This window comes from Nesoenas mayeri (assembly GCF_963082525.1).
Source record: "Nesoenas mayeri genome assembly, chromosome: 8".
In the NCBI taxonomy this organism is placed as follows: Eukaryota; Metazoa; Chordata; class Aves; order Columbiformes; family Columbidae; genus Nesoenas; species Nesoenas mayeri.
Genome location: NC_137554.1, coordinates 14,187,836 through 14,212,049, shown reverse-complemented (window position 1 = coordinate 14,212,049; position 24,214 = coordinate 14,187,836). Strand labels below are relative to the sequence as shown.

Sequence of the window (24,214 nt, the reverse complement as noted above, 5' to 3'; positions counted from 1 at the left end):
TGTTGATTCAGTGACCATTATGAACATGGGTATCATCATGTAATGTCTCATTACTCTCAGAAGTGTGAAGGGACTAAGAATTGGAGTTAAATTTCATATTGTGACTAAAATAATGTCCACAAGATACATGCAACAAAATATGCAGCTTGTTTTGGAAGCAGGTTTCTTCCCAACAGCTTTGCCTTTTACATTTAGAATTTTTCTGTCTGTTTGGTAAGATGCAAGTCCAAAAGTAGTCTAATATCTACACTTACACAAGTACACAACCCCCCACATACATCACTAGTAAATAATCAGACTGCAGACAAGAGATTTGTAAAAGTAATAAAACCCTTTGATGCTCCATATTTTTGCTGGCAAATACCTCTCCTGATATAAAAGGCACTTTGAAAACCCAATATGGTTTGGTTCATTAAGTTTGCAAAGTACAAACAATCGTACAAACATACAATTATATTGAAGCATGTCAGCCATTGTGACATTATCTACAAAACAAGTTTCCAATTGTTGATAACACTGGTTTTATGGGAATGAGCAGTGGTTTCAGCAGCTTTACTGAAGACATGACAGGGTTTCCAGTACCACAATCTTAGTAAGTAAAAAACCCTCAAAACCTTGCAAGTTTAGGGGCCACAAAAAGACAAGACCCAAAGTCCGTAACATTCATTCAATATTTCCTCCTTAGAAGTGAACTCCATGTGTAGCCCAAGGGCAGAAATCTATTCGGCCGATTCCAGAGCGGTGGCGGAGGCGGCTCTGTCTTGAGAAATCAGTTGTTACACCGTTACAGCACAGAAAACTTTGGTCCAACAGCACAATTTCAGAAATTCACTACATGGCTGCGACATCAATCTGAATGTAAAGCTGTCTTACTCCTGCCTACGGAAAAGAGAGGGAGAGTTACAAAAGAGAACTGTAAAGCCAAAGCAGTTGAGCTGTCTTGAACTGCAGTCCACACCAGTAAGTCAACTATCAAAAAATCTTAGCATCTTATTTTTCTGTAATTCATCTTCCATATTTAGCACACCATTCACCAAGATCCTACAAACTTTGAGAGCACTGTATGGATACACAGGTCTTCACACAATCAAGTGCACATAGGTAATTTTATATTAACATCAGCTTTGCTACATTACTTTTTCCTATTCATCCTAAATAGCTGTCACACGTGAAGCTGCACGAAAGCAGTTCTTACTTTTGTACAAGTTTAAGTTCCTGAAAAGCGAGCTGCTGGAAGAGCTGTCAGTTTAAAATGGAGCTAAGCACAAGAGCATAACATGGGATTTGTTGTTAGAACCAGTTCTACATTAAGATTTTAGCAAGAAACAACAACGGCTACAGTGAATTTACATCACGTCATGACACACTAGAATAATTTTTGGTAAAGGTATGTGAATTGTATGGAAGGCCTTCTCCTCTCAGAAGTCCTAATTAATTACGCTTACATGGGCTTGCTTTTATCATAATTCAGTATGAAACAGTATTAAAAATCACTTAGTCATTCATTCTAATGTCAGCAGCAGGCCAGCAACAATGGTGCGATGGTCTCTGGTGGTGCAACGTGAACCCGAAGCGTCAGGCTGAGCACTGACTGCAGAGCGGATCGGCTCCAACATCACCAGCTCGCCTTCAGCTCAGTTCAGGGGTAAAACCAACCGTCATATTAAGATAATGAGGGCAAATATTACTGAAGAGAAAAATATCTACTTGCTCCAACTGTTCCTCTGCTTATTACCATAGGTCACTTAAGAAAAAAGAGAGACCTTGTTCTCCCAGTTCCCTTCCTAGACATGTGGTTCTTGGTACCTCTGCAGCTACAAAGTGGCCAAAGAGCTAACAACTCAGCTGGAAATGCAAACCTTTGGGGACTTTACGTTAAAACTAATTTTACACCTGAAAGAACGTTCTGCATAGTCCTTCCCCAAAATACCCCTCAGTTTCTACATGGTCTGCAGGATAAGCCATACGGACAGAGTTCTACCTGCACCATAATCTGGAGCTGTATGTGATACATCACCACAAAAAGGACCAAACTTTGCGAATAAAGTTTGATTTTAGAATATCTGTAACAACAAATCCTCCTTCCTTAAGTGTCAAACATAACAACAAGTGCGTGTGTTTATTTTTACTGGGTTCTCCATGACTGACTACTTCAAAATGCCTTAAACTTCCCGGAGTTCACAAGAACTCAAGCACTCAGGAGCACAGTGCAGGGTTGGCTTCAGTGGTGAGAGTCCAGAAACGGAGAGAATCCAGTCTGGATTTTCTAAGAAATGTTCTAATACAGTTAATTAGAGGGTGCTTATCAGATGCATAAACAAGTCACTAGGCCATCACATACACAAGCTGCCAATGCCACAGACCAGCAGAACATTTAGCACAAGGGAAATAACATGCATGTGAGCACACAAGGACCTTCCCCACTGTAGAAACCTTTGAGAAAGCACTAAACTGTTGGCAGAAGGGCATTTTTATTTACTGTGTGAAATATACCTGATCAGAAACTCCCTTTCTTACTGTCCAACTGACACAGAAAAGTCACTAATTTACGTATCTCCAAAGTATTACACTCTAACTGACAATATTTTGTTACCTAAACCACTGGTTATAAACAGCAGTATTTGTCTCCTTTTCAGCTACAGAACTCTTTGTAATTCAAAAGCAGAGAAAGGACATTATGAGAAAACATAACAGTTTTTTTTCAAACACAGTCCTCCAACACCATGAATAGAACCAGGATGTTTGGCCCTGGATGGTGTAAGAGAGAGTAAGTTTCCAGCTTTATTCTTTACAAAGTTTGCTTGCTGGACTAGAATTTTCTATTTTACCTTAATAGACTCTAGGCTCTACTTGTAAACCATTCATACCCAGTAGCTATACTGGAATAGGCAGCCAAACTGAATCTCATGTTTAATGGTTGAAAGTATAAGAAAACAACAGGAAAAGCTTTCTCAAATTTGTAAGATTTTAATCATAAGGCAAGAACTATCAACTTCTAATAAAGTTTCTCTCATCCACAAGAATTCCAGCGATTCCTATCAGCTACAAGTGCTATCAAACACCCCACCATCTACATATATATATATATGACAACTGATGGTTACATTTTAACTAGTGATCACCACAGCATGGATCTTACTAAAAGACAACAAAATATGCTGAGATCATGGATTCTTACAAGTATAGAAATGAATGACAAACACAGCATCAGCACAGTGAAAAACTGACGTAGGTCCAGTCTGTGGTCAGCAGCCCTATCTTGAGGGAAACCTCATTTATTTTCTTGGTTCCTCACAGGTCAATATAGAGTTTCAACCGAATTTGATACACCTCAGACAACTACAGCTGTTATTCCCCTTAAGTGGCATAAAAAAACCCTAATGCAGGGTGGTACAGTAATTCCATCTACACTGATGGAATTGTTCCACACAGCGGAAGCAGAGTAGCTTTTCAAAACACACATACCAACACCACAAACATTTACTTTTTCTTGATAAGAATTCAAATGCCACATCACATGACAGGCAGTTTCCACTTTGAGATGTGATCTCCACTGACGAGACGTACCTGAGTAAAAATGTTGTGAGTCTGGCTTAGAATCCACCTCCCATCAGCATCAGGAGCTACTAATAATTTCAAAGTCCCTATATAAACATCAGTACAGAGAGTCCAGAAGTGTGGATCATGTAAACTGTAAACTCCCTGCAACTGCTGCACCTAAAAATACAAGCACATTTTAAAAAATATATTTCAGAAAATATTTATCCATGCTGTTTTTTATAGAAAATATAAAAGCTGATGTATTCTTTTCTTTCCAGTCCATTGTACAATTTGTGATATTTCACCTAAATTCCTTATTATTATCTCAGTAATTGCAAGGAAGGTGAAAACACACCGATTGCATGTATGTGGCATCTAGCTGCATTTACATTCTACATATATTTTACTGAAACCATTTCTGAAAACAGTGGTATCCAAGAAAGAAAAATCAGTTAATAAATTGAGAGGGCATTCAATCAAAACAGCAATTTTTGCAAATGTAGGAATCTCCCCATAAGACAATTTGTGAGAGATTCTAACTATTAACAGAAATGTATTAATATCTGTGTAAATATTTTGTGAGGGCTTCGGTTTGTCCTGTCAATTCATCTGTACAATTTTAGCAAACCCTCCACGCAACGATAACAATCCTTTATCTTCCTGAGCACAGATGGCACTTCTACAAGTGCTCTGTATTATTTTTGCAAAGGTGCTTCAAGTGTTCAGGTCATGACACAGTATTAGATTAGAAACAGGGGTACCAGGAGAGAGATCAAATTCCGAGTAATCTGTGTACTCTAAATACGCTTCCAATGTTACTCCACCTCACTTTAGTAAAGACAGAACTAGATTTTGAGGGAGACAAAAACTGAACCAAACAGAAAAACATTATGCGCTTTGTATTAACATGAAGTACTTTGAGAGGAAAAGCTTCAGGATCTGTTTTTCTAAACCAACATAGCTGATATTAAAATACAAAGTTGAAGCTATATACAACTTAGGACTTCAGCAAGAGAAGAATCAAACTGGTACCTCCACTTATACATCTATGGAACCTTTCACAGGCACTACTGGAAAACCATCACAAAATATCCTCACACACACAGTTCAGGGTCATTCAGTCAGCAGCTTGACCTGAAGCAAAAATGGTCCAAGAGCTCACCCTCTGGTAGCACTGAGGCAGCACTTTTTCCAGGGAAGGAGGAGTTCGCTGCATCAAAATTCCAATGGATTCCCTTAAAAGTGGAACAATACTGGAAAGAAAAAAGGAAGTTAGCTACCATTACATTTTCAAAAGATGCAGAACAAAGAGCAACACAACATTCCTTAATGGTCTTGAAGAATTTTTCTTTAATTGTTTCACCAGAAACTGAGAAAGTCAACATGAAAACCTGTTACAGAAAACGAAAGAACTGACAAAATTGCTATGGTGTCTTACTAAAGAGAAGATTACTTCTCTCCCCAGTTTTCCACAGAGACAAGTAGTGGACATTCTCAAAAGACTAACAGTTAAATCACGGGATCCGACAGCATCTCTCTTAGGGTCTTAAAAGTTATACGACAAAGCAGCTGATGAGTACGGCTCAAAACCCAAACCCTACTTCAATGGCAATCACTCGCAATCAACCATAAAAATATGCAGCTGGAATGGCGTGTTTTGCTTTTGTGTTTGGCTTAACGCATATTTTTCTTATGAACTAAGATAATAATGGGGAGAACATAAAACTAAATTAGTATGAACCAGTCCAGCTATAACAAAGTTATTTTGTCAGAAACAGAAAACGTAGCATATTCTTGAAGGGAACTAAGTGCAGGGTCTCATCCAAGCTCAAGGATTAAACATTTGGAAGCAATTATGAGTTCCCTCTTGGCCAAATGGTCTTGTTTAAGCCACAAGCTAAGATGACACTTAATACCCTCTACTATTATTATTATTATTATTCCTTTCCTTCCCATCCCCCCACCCGCCAAACAGTAAGCCCATACCATGAAGCTACCACTAAAAATTTATACTTTTATTAAGTATTCAGTATGATGATCTTTTCTTTAGGAGTAGTGCATCACGTTTGGCTCAGTAAAGCATCTTAAAATTTTCAAGAGGATGACAAATATTTATAGCTCAATACAGAAACTTCAATAGCAACCTAATTTCAAGAGCATATTAATCACCTAACTCTCTAGAACAAAAGTGTTGATATATTTCAGAAATCATAAGCTGAATTTCAGTGTTTGGCACTGGCATGACAGCTGGACTATAGAGTGACGGGATAAAAAGCAACCAGAAAACGTTTGTAAGAGATTAACTGAGCCACCTGTTCAAGGAAACTGCAGCAGCTTAGTTTAAAAATCTCACGAAGTAACACAGAACACACTGCGTAGACCAGCTGTATATTTGCAGATGGCGAACAGCATGACTGAACCATTCCAGCCCGTTTCAAAAGAGATGGCTCCATGTCCATGTGGAAGCAGCGCTGCCCATCACCTGCTCATGCTGAGCCCGGCGCAGGAGGCAAGTGGAGGGCGCTCGACTCTTGTCTAGTGCACCTCTGGAAAAACAATGAGCCTAAAATTAAGTCTCCTTGGAGGCACACTGGTTACTCCAGCCCAGTTCACTGCCTGATGCACCCCGCACGTGGCCAAACAGTCACACTGCTACCGAGGAATCAGCTCAGAAATAGGAAGAAGCAATTAAGAGGCAGGCAGGAGCTGCCTAAACCAGACCTCTCATGAAGATAATTAAACATTTAGCAATGCAATAAGTGTCAATCTGTCTAAAGGAAGCTTAATTGGAGCGTCACATTCTACAGACAGTGGATTACAGAAGTTTAGGGAAAAAGGTTCTCTTATTAATGGACCCATCTCACTAAATAATGTCCATGTCACAAGCATTACATCAAAGGGAGCAGGAGCTGCCAAAATACTCCATTGCTGAATTGATTTTAGTTTAACTCACTATTTAAAATGCAGGTTTGCTTCTTAATAAAAACCTTGAAGACCAACACACAAGCTCAGAATGCAAACTGCATACAAAGTTTTTGAACGCTGACTCCATCCCCATAAATTTAACAAGGCCCCTCTAAAACATGCATCCAAAGGCTTCAAAAAACACACAAGTACAGGCTGCATATTTCTTCCCAGAGAAAGGACGAAGGACATGGAGAATGTAGGAGCTTGCCTTTTTATTGGAACATACCACTACGAGTGGAGAAAAATAAAATCCACAATAGCAATGTCAGCAAGATAGGTCAGACTGGCGCAACTGTGGCGGATGCACTCGACCCCTCCATTACATTATTTGATATTATTTACATTATTGGATAAAACTGATGTACACAATCTGATGGAATGGAAATGAATTGGCAAGTAGGAGATATGGAGAGGCAGCCTACAGAAATTCAATACTATCAGGTTGGGAACTCTGAAAAAGGATTTGCTCAGTGAAAGTGATTGACTCATTCTGGAACAGGATGCACGTTGAAAAGTGAAAGTTAAAACCCCGTTAGAGCTCTGCAGCTGAACATGAATTTAAAATTAAGATCTGCTTCATTGTGAAAACCTTGCTGCCTTAAGAAACTGATCTTCCAAGTGAAAGTCTCCGCAATCAGCAAGGTGTGTGCAAGCATCAGAGACTGTCTCTCCTTGCCAGTCAATGGGGTGCAGTTTTAAAGTGGCACATATCGGAATCATTAGCTCAAATCAACTAATATACAAAAAGATACATGACAAAATACACTCCACTCTTAGTATGGGTGGTACAGCTTAAAAGATAGTCTCCTTACTGGCAAGATTTAAGAGAGAAACCTTCTGTGCCAGTTTTTGGCAATAATGCTGCACGAGTTGTCCTTTTATCCAAATTACAAAAATCCTAAAGCCATGAAGTTTAACTGAAACAGCAATATACTAAAAGTCCAAAGAACAGAGGTAAATCAGGATGTGGTTTGATAGTGTAGGTGGAATATCAAGCATATCCCAGGTCACCCCTCCCTCCTCTAACTTAGAGAAAGCGTTCAGCTACAAATTTACGTTTTGCAAAGCTGAAAAGGCCAATAGAAAGCTGCAGTGATGCGATATGTCCTTACAGACGCCGTTAGAGCACAAAGCCCCTGCACTCAATTCTGTACCCAAAGGGACACTATCTTACGAGGCAGTCTTATGGTAAGCCAAACTAACACGACAAACTATAAAATCCAGTTTTCTGATGTCTCAGATTTTCCGTTGTTTCATACATACTACTGAAGTACAAAACCTTTAATTAAAACCCAAAACTCCACACAGTATGCTCTTTTCTCAAACACTAAAACACAGTATTACTTAATGACCAGGAGGCGCTAGTAATATTAGTTCCATCTCATATGACTGAAGAAAGCACTAGGAAACATGATGATACCAAACAGGCTCAGAATGTGGTTAGAGAACTTGACCAAGCTTTCCTTTGTTTTGGATTAGTCATTAGTGCAAAATACACGTGGTTGTCTGCAACAGCTATTGCACTGGTACTTCTCCTTTTTTTTTCCTTTATAAAAAGATTAAGGAAAATAAAAAATGCTGAATTCTCACTAAGTGGGGAGTTTTTTTCATGCATAAGCAGTCTATAAGCTTCTCTGCTAAAGCAAACACAGCTTTCCGATGGTCTCTGGTTACCAAGCCCTGAATCTAAAATATCACATTCTTTCACAAGACAATGGAATTTGAAAGAGCACTAACCCACAGCAAGATTCAGGACAAAAACACGTCCTCTATGAAAGCCATAATAGCAAAAGCGGATGGTGTGTGCTAAAGGAGTTAGCAGCACATCCCGCTTTCACATACACTGTTACAGAAGAAGCAAAAGGTCTTCAAACAGATAAAAGCCACTGACGTGAACTTGATAAATCCAGCCTGACACTACTACACATGGCCTGGTTAATATTAAAGAGTGAAAGCAGCAGACTCTCAATCAACTTGCATCACATTCAGATAGTACTCACATCCATTCCAGTCCCATCTTGTTTATGCCACTGTTTTTGCAGGCAGAGCTGGTGAGATTCTGGCACTGTCATGATGTCAGAACTTTAATAAATTTTTTCTATTAGGCAACTGTGATTTTAATCAGATTGCAGGCTTTGCTCAAGACAAAGATCACAGCTTTAATATTTACTTCTCCAATTTTAAATTGTCTCTTCTTACAATAATGTAGTACTTTCATTTACAGGGTAACGGTACCTGCCAGCCTTGCTTGAAAATCAAGGTAGCGCATGCCGTTTAGCAATGACGGCTCGAAACAACGCCAAGGACAAGCATGATAGTTTGGGGGAATTTTGCTATAGAACATTCCTTCAGAATCTTAGGTAACATAGCACTTCATTTAAAGAAGTATTCTTTAATACTGTTATGTCTCAAACATTGTATGGTATATATACACCCAACGTTTCGGGCATGTCCTCCACCCAAGCTCTTTCATATATTGTATCATGTTCAAGCAGCTCTAGACTTCAAGTAAAAATGATGTAACCCATGGAAACAACTTCACTAAACAACCGAAGTAAATTGCCTCTTTTCTTTGACCACTTAATATGTAGTCGGCATGCTCTGTCCCATCTAGTATCATATTTAGTCCACGATGACTTTCTAGAAACATGTGGCTCTAATAGTGGTTTCAGAGAAACTTCTTGCTTTATAATGGAGTTGTGGCTTTTGCTTGATGACTAATTTCACAGAGATGATGGAAATACTAAAGTTGCTTCAAAATTTCAGAATAAGGTTTAGAAACTTAGGGCTAAAAAATAAATGAACATTTAGTTTTAAGTATTAAAAGCAGTTTGAGATTTGAAAAATTACATTAGGAGGAAAACACCTTGGAAGATGCTTGGAGAGTGTCAACCACTACAACTATGAAATGGCTTCAAACAAAATGCTAGTGAAACAGACTTGTCTATTGTAAACATGTCCTATTTGCACTTTATATTTAAATTGACATTTGCATGAGATGGTACAGAAAGTAATCAAAGAAAGATTCATTGCATATTAGTGGTAGCAACCAGGAACACTCAGAGCTACAACCCCTCACCCACACCAGCTTCACCCTCTGCAACAGGCCATAGATAGATGATGCAGAGATTTTAAAAGATCACAGTATACAACCCTTCAATTGAGAAACCGCAAACTACCAAGCCCTCTCCTTGTCAAGGCTCAACAGATAAATACATGAACAGAGAAACGCAACTTTCTACAGCAAGTAAAAGCATAATGGAATTTGCAAGGCGAACAGTATCTGACTTCATGCCTTTCCCTCTATCAGAACAGTAATACGTGGGCTAGTTTTCTTCCTCTAAAAAGATTTGAAAGCATGAGCTGTAATAGGTATTAACAATATTTCGATATAATTCTACTGAAGACAGGCTTTGACTGGGATGTAAACAGTCCCAGTCTGCCAAAGAGAAGTGGCTGATCTTACCTCTGTTTAATAAGAGCTGCCTAAATTCTGCTTCTGCTAAGCTTGGAAGTGTATTTATATGTCCGTGAAAACAACCTCAGAGAATCCCACACCGGATTTTCACTGCACAGCCAGAATGTTCCGTGCTAACTCACGAGGAGTTTGGCAGCAAATACGTCACCTTAGAGCAGCCTTAGCAAAGGACCACAGGAGCGACCGTGTCAGTAGCTGACAATTGCACTAATGTTGTCTACAGGAAGGCTCAACCATTTGAATTAAAATCACTGCTTGACTTCCCAGGAGAGGTGATGCACAACCGCCGTGCATCCGCACAAGACAAAACAGGTTACAAATTGTGCAGCTTTATATTGCAATGATAAATGCTTTAGTCATCCTATACAGGTATTTCTGTGATTTCTTTTGGCAAGTGTTGCCATCATTTCAGAAAACCGAATAGAGCAGGAGACCCACTAATAGGAGCAGGCAAGACTCAACTGCCCAACACTGAAACAAATGCTCAACATAAAATGAACAGCTACTCTATCCAGACACACACAGTCCTGGATTAGGAGCAACGACTCTGGTCTGCACTTGCATGTGACCACTTTGATATTCTACTGGCTTAACAGACACAGTTCCACAGAAGGTAATAAGGATTTGTGTTTTGCCTTTATTTCCTTTGGATACATAAGTATCCTGGAAAGAAAAAGAATTTAAATTAAAAACCAAAACAACAAAAAACCTCCCACCACTCAACAACAAAACAACCTACACACTCTATAAGTCAGACTCAGACCATTAAGCAATAACTTGGGGGATATGTGATTAAAGTCAAATCACTACCAGGTATATGCACATTTTATGCAGAAAAAATAACATATATATATATATATATATATATATATCTCTCCAAAAAAGCCCCCAATCCCCACACTTCATTAAACCCTTAAACAACTAAAAATGTACAAAGTATTAAACACTAAAATCACTGACTGCACAGTGATTTCTTAATTTTAGTTCTTTCATTTTTCATTTACCATTTTCTTGAAAATTTCCTTGTTAAAAAGCAAACTATTAAAATGCTCCTCAAAGAGTCTCTTGAACCTCTAAAAGCATCTCAAACAAACTCTATACAGCTTATGCCTTTGCCTGATACATTTGAACTACAAAATATGTTCTATATACATTCCTACAGTGTATGCATTTTGTATTTAAAAATCCAATGGCCTGTATGAACTCAGCATCAGACCTTCAACAAAAATCACAGCTTACTGCAATGGCATGAAAAAAAATCACAACAGCTAATCAATCACCTTGAAGTACGCTAAAAACGTAAGTGCACTACAATAACCACATTTTGATTAAATATCTGCTTGGACATGCAAAGTGTAACATACTAATGCCGATTTACTGACATATATTTTTAAATTAAGCTATGTTTAATTGTCAGCTTCAGAAAAATGATGAAATTAAATTGCAAAGTATTTATTTTGGTAAAATTTGAGACAAAATTCAGTGAGATAATTATTTTTCCATTTCAAGAAAATTTCAATACATACTCAGTTAACAAAGTAGCTGGAGTTGAGAAACTGAAAGTTCTTGGTGACAGTTCTGTTACTTCACTATACTCGTTTGCTAATTTAAGAAAGCAAGAGCAAAATATCATGTGATTTCATAAACACTATCTCACATCCAGTAATGGATACCAAATTCAATACGTGATAATCTTCCATTCTAATCTCGTTCTTTTCTAAATTACGTTGTACTACTTGCATCACAGTATCTTTACAGGATGTAAAAGCTGCGAGTTGGTTATACAATGGTGCCACATTAGTGCATTACCTAGATCTTCCTATTACAATCCCTCATCGGGCCAAAAAACATGACAATGTAATTTGTTAAAGAGACAGAATGGATTCTCACTAGTCTCAAACCAACATAGCTAACTACTGTCACACCATTATCTTTGCTCCTCCTGCACCTATTACCAAAAAAATTCCTCTTTTATATACATATACCTAAACTTCAGCATCAGGAAATAAACCTGGTTTTGTTGAAAATAATTCAGGCACGTTTCTGAAGACATATTTCCAATAATACCCATCATACTGCAAGAATATAATCTTTCCCAAATCCCAACAGTATCCCAGATTGTTCAGCTGATTAAGAAAATTACTTTTTAAAGTTAAGAATCCAAAGGCTTCTTTAAAGGTACCTTATTGTACTGTTTACAAGAATGCTGTTTATCCTGTAGAAGACTCCTGCCTAGAATTTACATCTATAATTCTGTCCTAATATGCAAGCTCATTCCAGCTGGAAAGCGTACTAACTACTCAGATTAAACACACATCCAAAGTGCCCTGTAATCTAGACTGGTCTGAAGAGCCTTCTCTTAGGGGAGAACACCACCAACCAGCATGAGAAAAAATTCATTTATCAGTCTGTATTTTATTGGGAATTTCCACCTTACGAAAACGATTTGCTCAATGTATACTTTATTTTCATATACAACCAAGCAGAGTTCCTAGACTGTAACATTCAGAATAGTGTATCGTCATTACTTAAAAATTAACAGAAAAGATTCAAGTTTGGACTGCTCTTCCACCATGACTTTAGTTTTACAATCATGTAGCCATCTGCAATATTCACAACTGTTTCCTAAGATACCTTCCTGATGACAGAACAGCACCCATATTATAAGCAAGTGTTATTCCAAGACTGCAATTTGGCATTTGAGAAGTGACGAAGGCCAGCACAACAAGAGCTCAAAGATACACACACATACAGACATTCTCCAAGGAAAGAAGTCTCCCTCCCAATTAACAAGCCCAGAGCAAAAGCATTTCCATACACATTTTGACATTTCAACTGCTTTATTTTAAAGCTTCAGAGTACTCAAAGACATAAAAGAAGATCCACACTCAGGGTTTTGCTTTCACTAAGAGCTGTTGGTAGATATTAACAGCAGTAAGGAGAGTATTGCCTGCTCAAGTTCATCAGTTAATAACTAACAGATTTTATGTAGAATCCAGAGGTCTAAGCAGCTAATTAAAGTGTAAATGGACAGTTTCATATACTTATAATTGGAGTCAGGCAAAAGAGCTTTGGAAGATCAGCAATAAAATACACTACTACTTAGATTTAAACCATCAGCTACCCTAGTAAGAAGAGCCAGCACTTTGGGGCTTTCACACAACCTCGTTTGATAGAAGCAAAGCTTTACAGCCCCAACTTGGGGAAAGTCCTCAGAAAGCATTCAAACTTTTGGACAACTTTATCAGACTGGCTTTTGCTTTCAGACTCAAAACTACGCTTACTTTATTACAGCCACAAAGAACAGATTCCAATTTTGAAACACGCACGGGTCTGCTTGCTGGGGCAGACATGTACTCTTACCCCACTCCGCCTTAGCCAAGTTGGTATAACTAACAAAATGGACAAAAAAATGGGCTACAAGTAAAATTGACAAATATGCCTCTAAAACAGCAGACAATTATTTAAGCTAAAGCCAAATCCCCACCCCCCCAAGTTATTTATCCAGGTTGCAAACAGTTTAGTGTCTTTTTGCAAACCACGTTTTCCCCCTCAAATTTTAAATTTCACAACATTTCAGTATAATATTTTCTCTTGGTTAGATTTAGGTGACTTGAAAAGATTAAGGACAAAACTATTGTAAATCGTATCAATCACCAGTTGGGCGCCTGTATTACTGTTACAGAAGATCACTTTATGGGAAAATCTGAAAAAATCTTTTGCATTGATTTTAGAAAAGCACTTCACACACACAGCATAGTGAAGAGTAAGGCAGAATAAACAATGGGTTTATGTCCAGAAGCATAAATGGAGATAGCTAAAGTCAAACAACACAAAAGGAGACTTCAAGCTCTGAAAGAATATCCATCTGAAATTGTCAGTCATCTTGTTTATAATCACGTTTAAGTGCATTTCAGGCAAGGCCATCACTAGTTAAGTCTATTGGATTGCTTAAAAAAATAATTAAAAAACCAACAACCAACCCAAAGTTGCAATTAGTGTTTGCTCCACTACTGTGCTAGGATATGTTAGTCTGCAAGAAATGCAGGCTTGCTTCTGCTGGCTGTGATGCACTGACTGCACTCACCACAATGACTCTAGAGACCATTTATAGCGACATGGACCGACAAAATAACATTACAGGCTGAGGTCTGGTATCAGGTCAAATGACACACCAAACCGTGAACTTTTCCACCATTTCCAGCACAGAATACAGACCTCAGATGTTCCTCCTAACTGTGCTAGAAGACCTATAAAGCTTTATTATGAAACTTCTATTAGGGAAGGTAGTCTTTTTCCAACCTCTGTATGAATGGGGAAAAAAAATATACTCTAATTCATGTGGTATTTTCTGATCAGCACTCCACATCTGCTTCGCTGCACACAAAGCCAGACCCTTAAAATACTGGGTGTATGGAAACCTATGTTTTATTTAACTATCACCTTACCAATAGTTTCTTTCCCTTGGTAACATGAACATTTTCTCTCCCATTTTTTGAGGTTTCAGTTACAGAATTAGTTTGTAATACTTTGTCCTTTATGAAATTACAGAAGGTTTAAGTGAAAATATAAAGTTGATATTAAAGTGGTAATTTAATAGCGGGCATTCAGTGCCTGAAGCATGTTGCCCATCTCTGATAAACAGGGAGATTCGCATCAATAATTCTGTGAATGCTGCCATGCGTATGGCATAAACACACCATATATGGCGTAAGCATAAGTTGCTGCAGTTTATCAGATGACATTCACCACTGCTGGAGAGACAAAGGTGTTCAGTTATTAGGCTGTAACTGGATTTGTGGCGCTCTGCCCTATGCTGCCATTGAAACTGCTGCCAGAAAAGCCTCAGTAACAGTATCACTGAATGAAATGTTTGCTTGTCCAGCCTAATCCAAATGGCTGCACGTTTGGCTTCACATCGTGTCACAGACCTTGATAAGCAACAACCGGGAAAGCCCACAACTACTTGAAGCACTTCCATCAGATCTTAAAAGGAATAAGGACGTCTCAGAACACAAAGACAAAGGAAAAGACAGTTCTTGCTGGCGGGGGGGGGTGGGGAAATTACCGGCCTTGGTTTGTCAAGGACAAGGGCACATCCTGTGCCAGCAGCGCTGCCCTGCAGCCATTCTGCTCCAGTTACTGGAGAACATGGGCTTACGTAAGCCTGGACTAAATACAGAGAGGAAGCTTTTTACAGTTTGAACCTGAAAGACATTTTTGTAGTATTATGCAAACACGGGTAAAATATGCAGATCAGGAGTGAAAGCTGTAGAAAAGGAAAAGAAACATCTCATGTAAGAGCGCACCAGAACAGCTGCAGAGAACAGAGGTAACATCTCACTCTCGGAAGAAAAGCAAACGTCATAAGCCATTAACACACCAGACAAATCTTTTTTTTCTGAGCTGTAATTTGTGCTGGAACTAGCACCAAAAATACTACCAAATATCAGTGATGGCAACACTTACCTTACACCTATAAGTATTGCTATCAGCATTGAACAAATAGGATCTGCTATCATTAGACCATAGTTCTGCATCAATAGAGCAGATATGATTACACCGATACTTCCAAGCGTGTCCGCAACAATGTGCAGAAATACACCTGTAAGAGATTAATCGACATGATTACAACTTGGTATTCTCAAAGCTAACGGAGTATTTCAAAGACAGTTTATGGAGAAGAGTTGCAAGACCTAGATAACATGACTTATGCTTGTTAAATTTGTGGTTAATTTTTGGTCAAACATACAGAAAGTGATCACAAGATTTCAATGTATTTGTAGAATACAAAGCATTTGAAGAATTTACATTATTTTCTGCACTTAGCAGTAAGGGGTATTTCATGGCATGGCAGTGATTAAGAGATGTTGCTAATTCTTTTTTCATTCAATACTCATCCATATTACAGTGAAGAAACTCATGTTCCCTGATGCCTAGAGACAACAGCAAGTACTGTGCAAAATGGAAAGACTTAACAGGAACAGTTCTGTAAAACTCTGAAAGATGCCAATGTTTTATCTACAACATCTTGTAGAAGTTATTTGGCAAAGAAATATGAAAGAAAATTATTTTGAGAATTAAACAATACTGCAGACATGAACAACTTCACTCTTATTTCAAAGAATAACAGTCTACCTTAATAGATAAAGAAACAAGCACTTTGCAGCTGGCTAAAATTTAGCTTTTGGAGCTCTCTGCTGGCAATGACAGGAATAGTCATTCAGAAACAGTTTTCTGAATACAATCTCCAGATTCAGGTAATCCCTTCTCACAAAAAACAACACGCAACTAGAAATCAGCTCTTTAGTGATTTTTCCAAGTCTACATTTGTACTGGGTCTGGCTGGGATGGATTTAATTTTCTTCACAGCAGCCTGCATGATGCCGTGGTGGAGACTTGTGACTAGAACCGCGGTTTAGCTCTTGCCAAGCAGCGCTTGCACAGCACCAAGGCCGCCTGTTTCCCACTGGGCCCCCACAGCAGGCAGGCTGGGGTGAGCAAGATTCTGGGGGGGCCCATGGCCAGGACAGCTGACCCCAACTGGCCACAGGGGTATTCGCCACCACGTAGCATCACCCTCAGCAACAAAACCGGGGTGTTGTCTGTTCAAAATAGCTGTTGCTCAGAGACTTCCTGGTGGAAGGTGATGGGTGATTATCTTTGCACTGCTTGTGGGGTTTGTTTTGCTGGGTTTTGGGTGTTTTAGTTGTTTTTTTCATGGTTGTTTGGTTGGGTTGGTTGGTTTTTGGTTTGGTGTTGGGTTTTTTTGTTGTTTTGTTTAGTTTCTTTCCCCCCCACTCTCCTTCCCCCCTCCCCTTCACTTACTAAACTGTCTTTATCTCAATTAAAGAGTATTTTTTGCTTTTACTCTTCTAATTCTCTTCCCCATCCCACTGCAGCAGTGAACAAGCAGCTGATGGGTGCTTAGTTGCTGGCCAGGAACCAACCCACCACAGCATTGAAAATGAAACTATATAAAATTGAGTCTTTTAAATACACTTTAATTACAATGTGCCTCTCATGAAAAGACTTTGAAATGTCTTCTACCAAAGTACTGAATATACATAACACAGTATACTTTAGATTCTCAGAGTCAAAAATGTTCCTTTTCCAGGACCATAAACAAGACAGAACATCATCCAATAAGAGAACACAGTATGTACATTTTGGTATGCCAAATAATTACTACCTCTTACCTTACCTAATTTTCTCCCTCTAACTTTTGAGCATTAAAAAAAAAATAAAAATAACCAGAGCTCAAAAGTTATTAATAAATTATCAATAATTTATTTACACTAATGCTCAGGAGATCATGGACTCCAACAGTCCTTCAAGCAATTTAGAGTGAATTACCATCTGGTCTAAACCAACTGTAATAGCTTGATGAAATGCAAGTTTTAAGCTCGGGTACTCTTTCGGCTCCTTTGGTTTCTGCTTTTAACTACTCTTTCCTAGATTATTATTATTTAACTTTTCAACATCAGTAATAGAAGCTGAATCCCAGCTCCTGGGATCTCTCTTTAAAATTGTGTTGACACTGCACCACATTTACACTTGAGGGAACACAGCTCAGCACCTGGCCATGCCCAGAGTCCAGCCCTGCTCTGTTTACAGCTGGAAAGGGACTTCATAAAATATCTCCTCTAAGATGAAATGTAGCATTTACCTAGACACATCTTCCAAAACAGATGTGTGACAAACATGTCACAAGCATGAAAAAACTAATACCGCTATAGTTGTTCTCATCATACCTTGTAAAATTTGTTTGCTGGATCCAGCCATCCCTTCCAGCGAATGGTCATCTGTGAAGACAATCATTGGCACGTTAACCTACACAAAGGCTCTCCCTAGTGGTATATTCTGTTATAGTCTTCCTTGCTGAAATTTCTTGAACAAACAAGCTGCTGGCAGTGACCAGCTTTTACCCTAGCTATTGTTTTATAAAGCACCAATTAAGTCTTAAAACACATTTTTAAAAATAAAATACCACTTTACTCAACAGATTTTATCTATGTACACAAAACGATCAACATTTGTTTTTTTAATGAAAACAAACTGAGAAATAAGGCCTTTCTAGTATTTAGCAAAATAAGGCACTCACGAATACAAGGCACACACACAAATGAGTAAGGTCAAATAAATTTACTAATCAGAAATATTTCACTTGAGCAAGCATTTATACCTAACGTAAAACAAGGATAAGACTTGGAGAAGGAAGAACTAAATCAAAAAGTCCTCTCGTCCAAGCAAATTAATGCCTCTATGGAACATATCAGAAAAATATTTCAAGAAAAATTTGTTAAAGGATAACAAATTACGTCTAATAAAGATATATAATAATGTATGCAAAAGTAGATTTGAATACCAAATTGCACAAAACAGATAGTTGTATTCCCTGTTCCACTGGGGTGGGGGGCACAGACAGAGCAAAGAAGAGGCAGGAGGGGGGAGCTCTTGCTTTCCAACCAAATTCCAGGACAACACTTGGAAAACAAGCACCAATTTTCTACTAAAAATATCAAGGAAGGGACAAGTAAATATGATTAATAGTCTTTGTCACCTCCTGTCTGCAAGCTACCACACTATTCTCCGCCCTGAACACGCACATTTTCAGCCACATCAGATTCTAGTTTATGGTTTAGGCTGAAAGGACTGAAAATCCTGCATTATAGTAAGGCTTTCATTTGTGTTGGTTCAAACAGGTAGCAACCAGTCTTTTCTCCCACAGTGAAGGCTGCTGATCACATTCTGCACAGATGTCTCCCCATAGATAGCTTGCCTTTGTAGAAGACAAGCATAGCTAAGATACCATGTACCTTTTCCGTAACCAGCTTTAAAACAGATTACAACTACTCAAAATCAGAAAAATCTCATATTTGAGATCCCAAACCAAGTACGACATAACAGTCCCTAAGTACCCGAAGTAAAATTGCCTGTTCACCGTTCTAATTATCTTGATCTGTAAAATTGTTCAAATGGAGAACACCAGCAAAGCAGGTTAACTTTGTCTATTGATTTTAATAAAAAATTGAAAAGAGAGTACTTGATAACTGACTTCATTATACTGCTGTAGCATACATCTGCTTTGCCAACACATTACGGTGAACATTCAAAAAACACAAGTAAAGCAAAATCTTTCAAAACTAACACTGAACTTCCTGCAAGCAAAAAATCATTTACCAAAATGAGTCACAAAACATGGCGGTGGCACAGCACACCACACATTCAGTGAAACTATTTCCATGTATGCTCTCAATGAGCTGCCAGCACCCTCTTGTTTTTTTCCAGTAAATCATTATTGGCAAATTTTAATTGAGTCACAATGGTATGTGACATTAGCTAAGTACTTACCATGACAATAACTCTGACCGTGAGAGTGTCCATGGCCGTGATCATGAGTGTGTCCATGGCCATGTTTATGTTCATGGCTGTGACCATGACCTCCGTGACTATGTCCATGGCTGAGGCCACCATTAAATAGAGAATGGCTGTGTTCATGCCCTATAAACAAATATCATTGTCAGAATATAAATTTAAGTGTTGAATAAAAGTGTGCTTACATTTGTTTCTAAGCTACTTGAAACTTATTCATCTTTCACGTCATCTTATAGTATGGCTCTAAATAAGTTAAGAAAATTAACACAAGCTGCTTGTCTTCTAAATCCGTGCTGTACAGCTGTATAATATATCTGATTTGAGAAGTCAAGTGCTTTTATACATTCCCACTTCTGAGAAAAGTTGTGCTACACTTTTAGTACAATTTGAAAAAGGTACACATAATTTGATACAAGCACATTAAAAATAGCTGTTTTAAGAAACCAGAAATCAGCTATCATTCATATATTAAAAATTCAAGCTTAAATTGCTGCTTAAAGACCAAAGTATTTTGTTCCACGAGTCTATATCAGTTTAATACGTTAACCTGAAAGTGACAGCATTTAGCTTTGCAGTAAAAAGCTTACCATATGTATTTAGACAAATTCTACATTTAAATTCCAAAGACACTAAGATGAGAAGCATCTGAAGCTGAATCATCCCATACTTAAAATGTGGTTCAGCCACTGTTTTGTAACTTTTCCAACCAAGAAAGACCTTGCTTAACTACAGCTTAATTTTTTCCAGACGACACTTTGCAAAATCTCTTCCAGTAAGGTGCACAAGAGTGCATGTTCTGGAGTTCTAGGTCTTCCAGTTAATGGATATTAACATGACAAGTACGGTAGTGACAAATCAGGGCTGGTGATAAAACATAAAAGTCAATATTGCAAAAGATCACATACGCATTTGGCTAGGATTGCCACTAAAAAGACATTTAAACTTAATACTGGGGTTCTCACTGGAGGATTATAAGGTCCTGCAACACAAGTTGCCAAGAAAAAAGCACAGTACTGAAAATTCTAGACATCCTACCAGAGCCATGTGAATGTCCATGACCTCCATGTTGAAAAACAAATATCCCTATAAGATTGACAATAAATCCTAGTATAGAAACAGGAAGGAGTCTCTCATGATGCACGTCAGGAGGTTCAAGCGCTCTCTAAAAAAAAAACACAAACACCACAAAACAAAACAACAAAGCAGGAAACAAACAGAGTTTTACAATCTCTACTAAAAGGCACAGAAAAAAACCAACTTAAACACAGAAGCATTCTCATACATGGAGGCATATATAAAGACATAATTAGAAATTACTCGGGACTTTCAGTTTTTGGGATGGTACACAGACTAATTCTTACTGCCTGAAGTCAAAGCTCTGCTATGAAAGCTATGAAAATATAGTAGAGTGTTCTGATATCTAGCTAACTTTTACTGTAGGACTTCATTACGCTGCAGGATGTGGCTTAACACCATATGAAAACATTCAAGTTTGTTGTAGTACATGGATTGCCCAAGTCATCCAAACAATGCCCAAGAGCCTAAAATGTCACTTCTTCCTTTCTCCTTAGAAGTGTGAGAGGATGAGGGCAATGAAATGAAGACTGAGAACAAATAGTGGCATTTTTAGAAATTACTAAAATCTAGATTGATTTTTTTAAAAATTCTTTTTACCCTGTTTTCTTTGGAAGGTTTTTTTTCAAAGAGACAGGCCTAACACAATTTGCATCTGAAGCTAAGTGTTGAAAGGGAAAGAAACATTCACCATCTGCCCACGGGGCTGAAAGGTATAGGCAACAGTGAGACAAGGAAACTTAGATCAGATGTAAAATTTTGGATTGACAGTGCAAAGCGGATACTTAGCATGGGAGCTCAGACCAGGGAAAAGAATGATGTTTCAACACTACCTTTGACCCTTCCAGTAGCAGTTTTTCATTTTTCTACTAAGTTTTGTTGCTGTTTCTAGCTTTGGAGTGGTTTTCCCAAGCTTTTAGGCACTTTTAGCCCAGTTTGTATTGATTTTTAATTATTTACAGGCTTATTCATGTAGACGATCTGTTCCTGAAAGCTCTTCCTAGTTCTCTAATAACTAAAATAAGCCCACTAGAATGTGTTTGGAACTACAAGTCTAAACAAACCTATAGTACCTCTCCCATTAAAAAGTAAAAGCATTAATACGAGCTGATGAGAATCAGTTATCAATTCTTAATTCTACCTCACTTCGGTACAGACACCCTCGATGTCTAAATTTTAATCTTGAAATGATCACCTGAACCAAATCAAGAAAAGTGCCCTTCTAGATATGAAAGCTATTACTACTTGGCATTTATATCAGACTTCAAGATTGGAAGATAATGCTCTTTTTTAAATGACTTAGTCAAACTTCTTTGCAGAATGTATTTCCATTTCTTATGGCTAACTTCTCTCCACTGAATGACTAGTTTTGGCCTTATTTGTCCTTTAACAATGTGAAGATCTTTCTATGACACACTTAGGTGGCAGAAAAAGGATAGGGTAAACCTCATAGAATCTTTACACACAACTAAAATACACTATTTAAGAAGCTAGCACAGCTACACTGAAAAAGCTGGGCTTCTGTGCCACAAAGTAGCAACTTCAGATGGTCCTATTCTCTGTTCACATCACAGATTTTTAAACAATTGTGAACATAATCAATTTCAATAATTCTATCCCCATTAAATATGCTTTACAAATGGAAATGTGACAAGGATACAGCAATATCACATCATACCTCAACACCTTCAGAAAAAATGAAGAATGCTGTAAAGATGAGGAATAAACCATTTACAAAACCAGCAAGTACTTCTGCTCGAACATACCTGCAAGAAACAAAAAGCAATAGCATATATTACCACCTCCATTTAAATGCTGAAAGCTAAAAGTCAAACTTAGAAACTGGAGTACCATCTTCTACATTTCAAGCAGTTGTATCACACATGGATTTGCTAAATGTAAGATTTCAGTATATAAACTAGAGAAAAGTATATAAAATTAACTATGTTGTATTTTGACAGAAATTACCTGATCTAGATTAGCCATTAAGGGATCTACATGGAAGAAAACTTTCAATACATCAAAATCTTCCCATTTAAGATCACCTCTATTGAAAGTTATGGTATAAATGTATATTTGGAAGACACAGAGTAAGATAAACATGTAAGATGTCATCAAATTATGCTAATGTAAAGTTCTGTGTAATATAAAATAGCCATACATTAATTTGCTCCCCCGCTAGTAGGGGGATTTTTAATAAAAGTAGAAATTAGTATTTCAGCTACTAAATTCTGGCAATAAAAACCAGTCAGGTTAGAACAACATATAATTCCAACGTAGCAAACATCAGACTTAATAAATTGTGTCTGTTCTCTAATAAATGAAACACCAGCTGTTTAAATGCATAGTTGTAATTAATACAGAAACTGCTTTCATTGCAATTAGTTCACGGTACAACCAATTCTTCCTAAATTGATTTCTAGGCACACTGGAGCTTCCATCTTAATTAAACAGTGCTTTAAGTTTCAGACTACATGATCCATGCTTAGGCAAGACAGCTGAAAGTAAATGCTGACATTCAGGCCAGTAATGCTACAGGGAACACAAGAACCCTTGTAACACCTCATTTGCTGTTAATTAATCAGTATCACCAATTAATAATACTGCATCACCAGTATTGTTTCAGAGGGCACAGCTGCCGTATGCAATACAACCAAGTCCCTGCCGCAGCTCCAGCTGTGAAGGGCAGCACAGGGTGACCAAGCTCAGCCCTGAGGATCCGGGTTCAAGGCGGCCACAGCTGCTGCAGCTGCTGGTTCTGGAAGTGGGGCTCACATCTCAGGTGCAGCACCACAGAATCTTGGCTCCTTCCAGTTGGAACTTTCTGTTCCAAAGGTGGCACAGGGCACCAGCAACCTGAGATTGCCTGTGTGGCACCTTGCTGAGCTGCAGGGACAAGCCCACGAGCAGCTGCTCTTACTGCACTGGTGCCACAACCACAGGGGAATGCAGCTCTCTGGTGTGTGACGTGGTTCCACTAGTACAATCACAGAGATCTCAGAAGAAATAAACCTACTCCCCAATGGCAATGTCTTCACATTTTTACTATTTCTAGGGGGATATTAACTTTAAAGTTAAAATAACTCAACTTAAAACACCCCCCCCATACACTTTCAATATAGCTTTTTCCATGTTCTGCAAAAAGAGGTTTTGTTCGTGCAGTGAAAAATTAGCACCTAGACATTTACTAAAATACATTAAGGTAACAACTTGAAGTTTCTTACCCATATGAGAAAGCATCGTTTGACCTCCATTTTGAAATAACGGAAGCTGCTAATCCAGCCAATAGAGCAGTACAGTCGAAAAACATATGAAAGGAATCTGATATTAGACCTAAGCTGGAAAAGAACAAGAAAAAAAAGTTATGTTCCATATGCTGTATGTTCAGTACAAAAAAAAAGCAGCATTTAATCTTTTACACACTAGCAGAACACACCGTGTGTCTAAAGCTTCAGGGGTGGTTTTGCTAGCACAGAGGAGAAACTCTGATACAAATGGATGACAAAACAAATATTATGAGAAAACTGCTTTTGTCAGCTGAGGGAAGGCGCTTTGGAAGAGCCCTTGGCAAAAAATCCTCCCAGCATATGATTTCGGTGGTAGCAGGAGGTGGTTTCCACTGACACAGACCAAATCCCCAGGGGTAGATACGCCCACAGACATATCTCTCACCAACATAATTCTATTGGCAGGTATTCGTTCCTATATTTTGATTTATAGTTTGGCCATATGAGCAACTTTGGCTAGAAAAACATATACATGAGTCACATTTAAATG

General features: G+C 38.2%; 1 protein-coding gene across 2 annotated transcripts in view; it reads right to left on the bottom strand.

Annotated features, from left to right (window-relative positions):
- Positions 1–226: 226 nt before the first annotated feature.
- SLC30A7 (solute carrier family 30 member 7) overlaps positions 227–24,214 on the bottom strand; it is a 29,293-nt gene continuing 5,305 nt past the window's right edge. Inside the window, exons 3-11 of one of the 2 annotated variants that reach the window (XR_013922426.1) lie at positions 23,662–23,775; positions 22,116–22,203; positions 20,399–20,525; positions 19,340–19,489; positions 17,740–17,790; positions 15,455–15,590; positions 4,675–4,793; positions 3,568–3,717; positions 227–879 (exon numbers count right to left, since the gene is read on the bottom strand). Coding sequence is in view for 1 of the 2 variants with exons in the window: in XM_080348571.1 (XP_080204697.1) it covers positions 832–879; positions 3,568–3,717; positions 4,703–4,793; positions 15,455–15,590; positions 17,740–17,790; positions 19,340–19,489; positions 20,399–20,525; positions 22,116–22,203; positions 23,662–23,775 (955 nt within the window). In the remaining variant the exon portion in view is untranslated. The remainder of the gene's footprint in view (positions 880–3,567; positions 3,718–4,674; positions 4,794–15,454; positions 15,591–17,739; positions 17,791–19,339; positions 19,490–20,398; positions 20,526–22,115; positions 22,204–23,661; positions 23,776–24,214) is intronic. The other variant, XM_080348571.1, reaches the window with a different exon arrangement.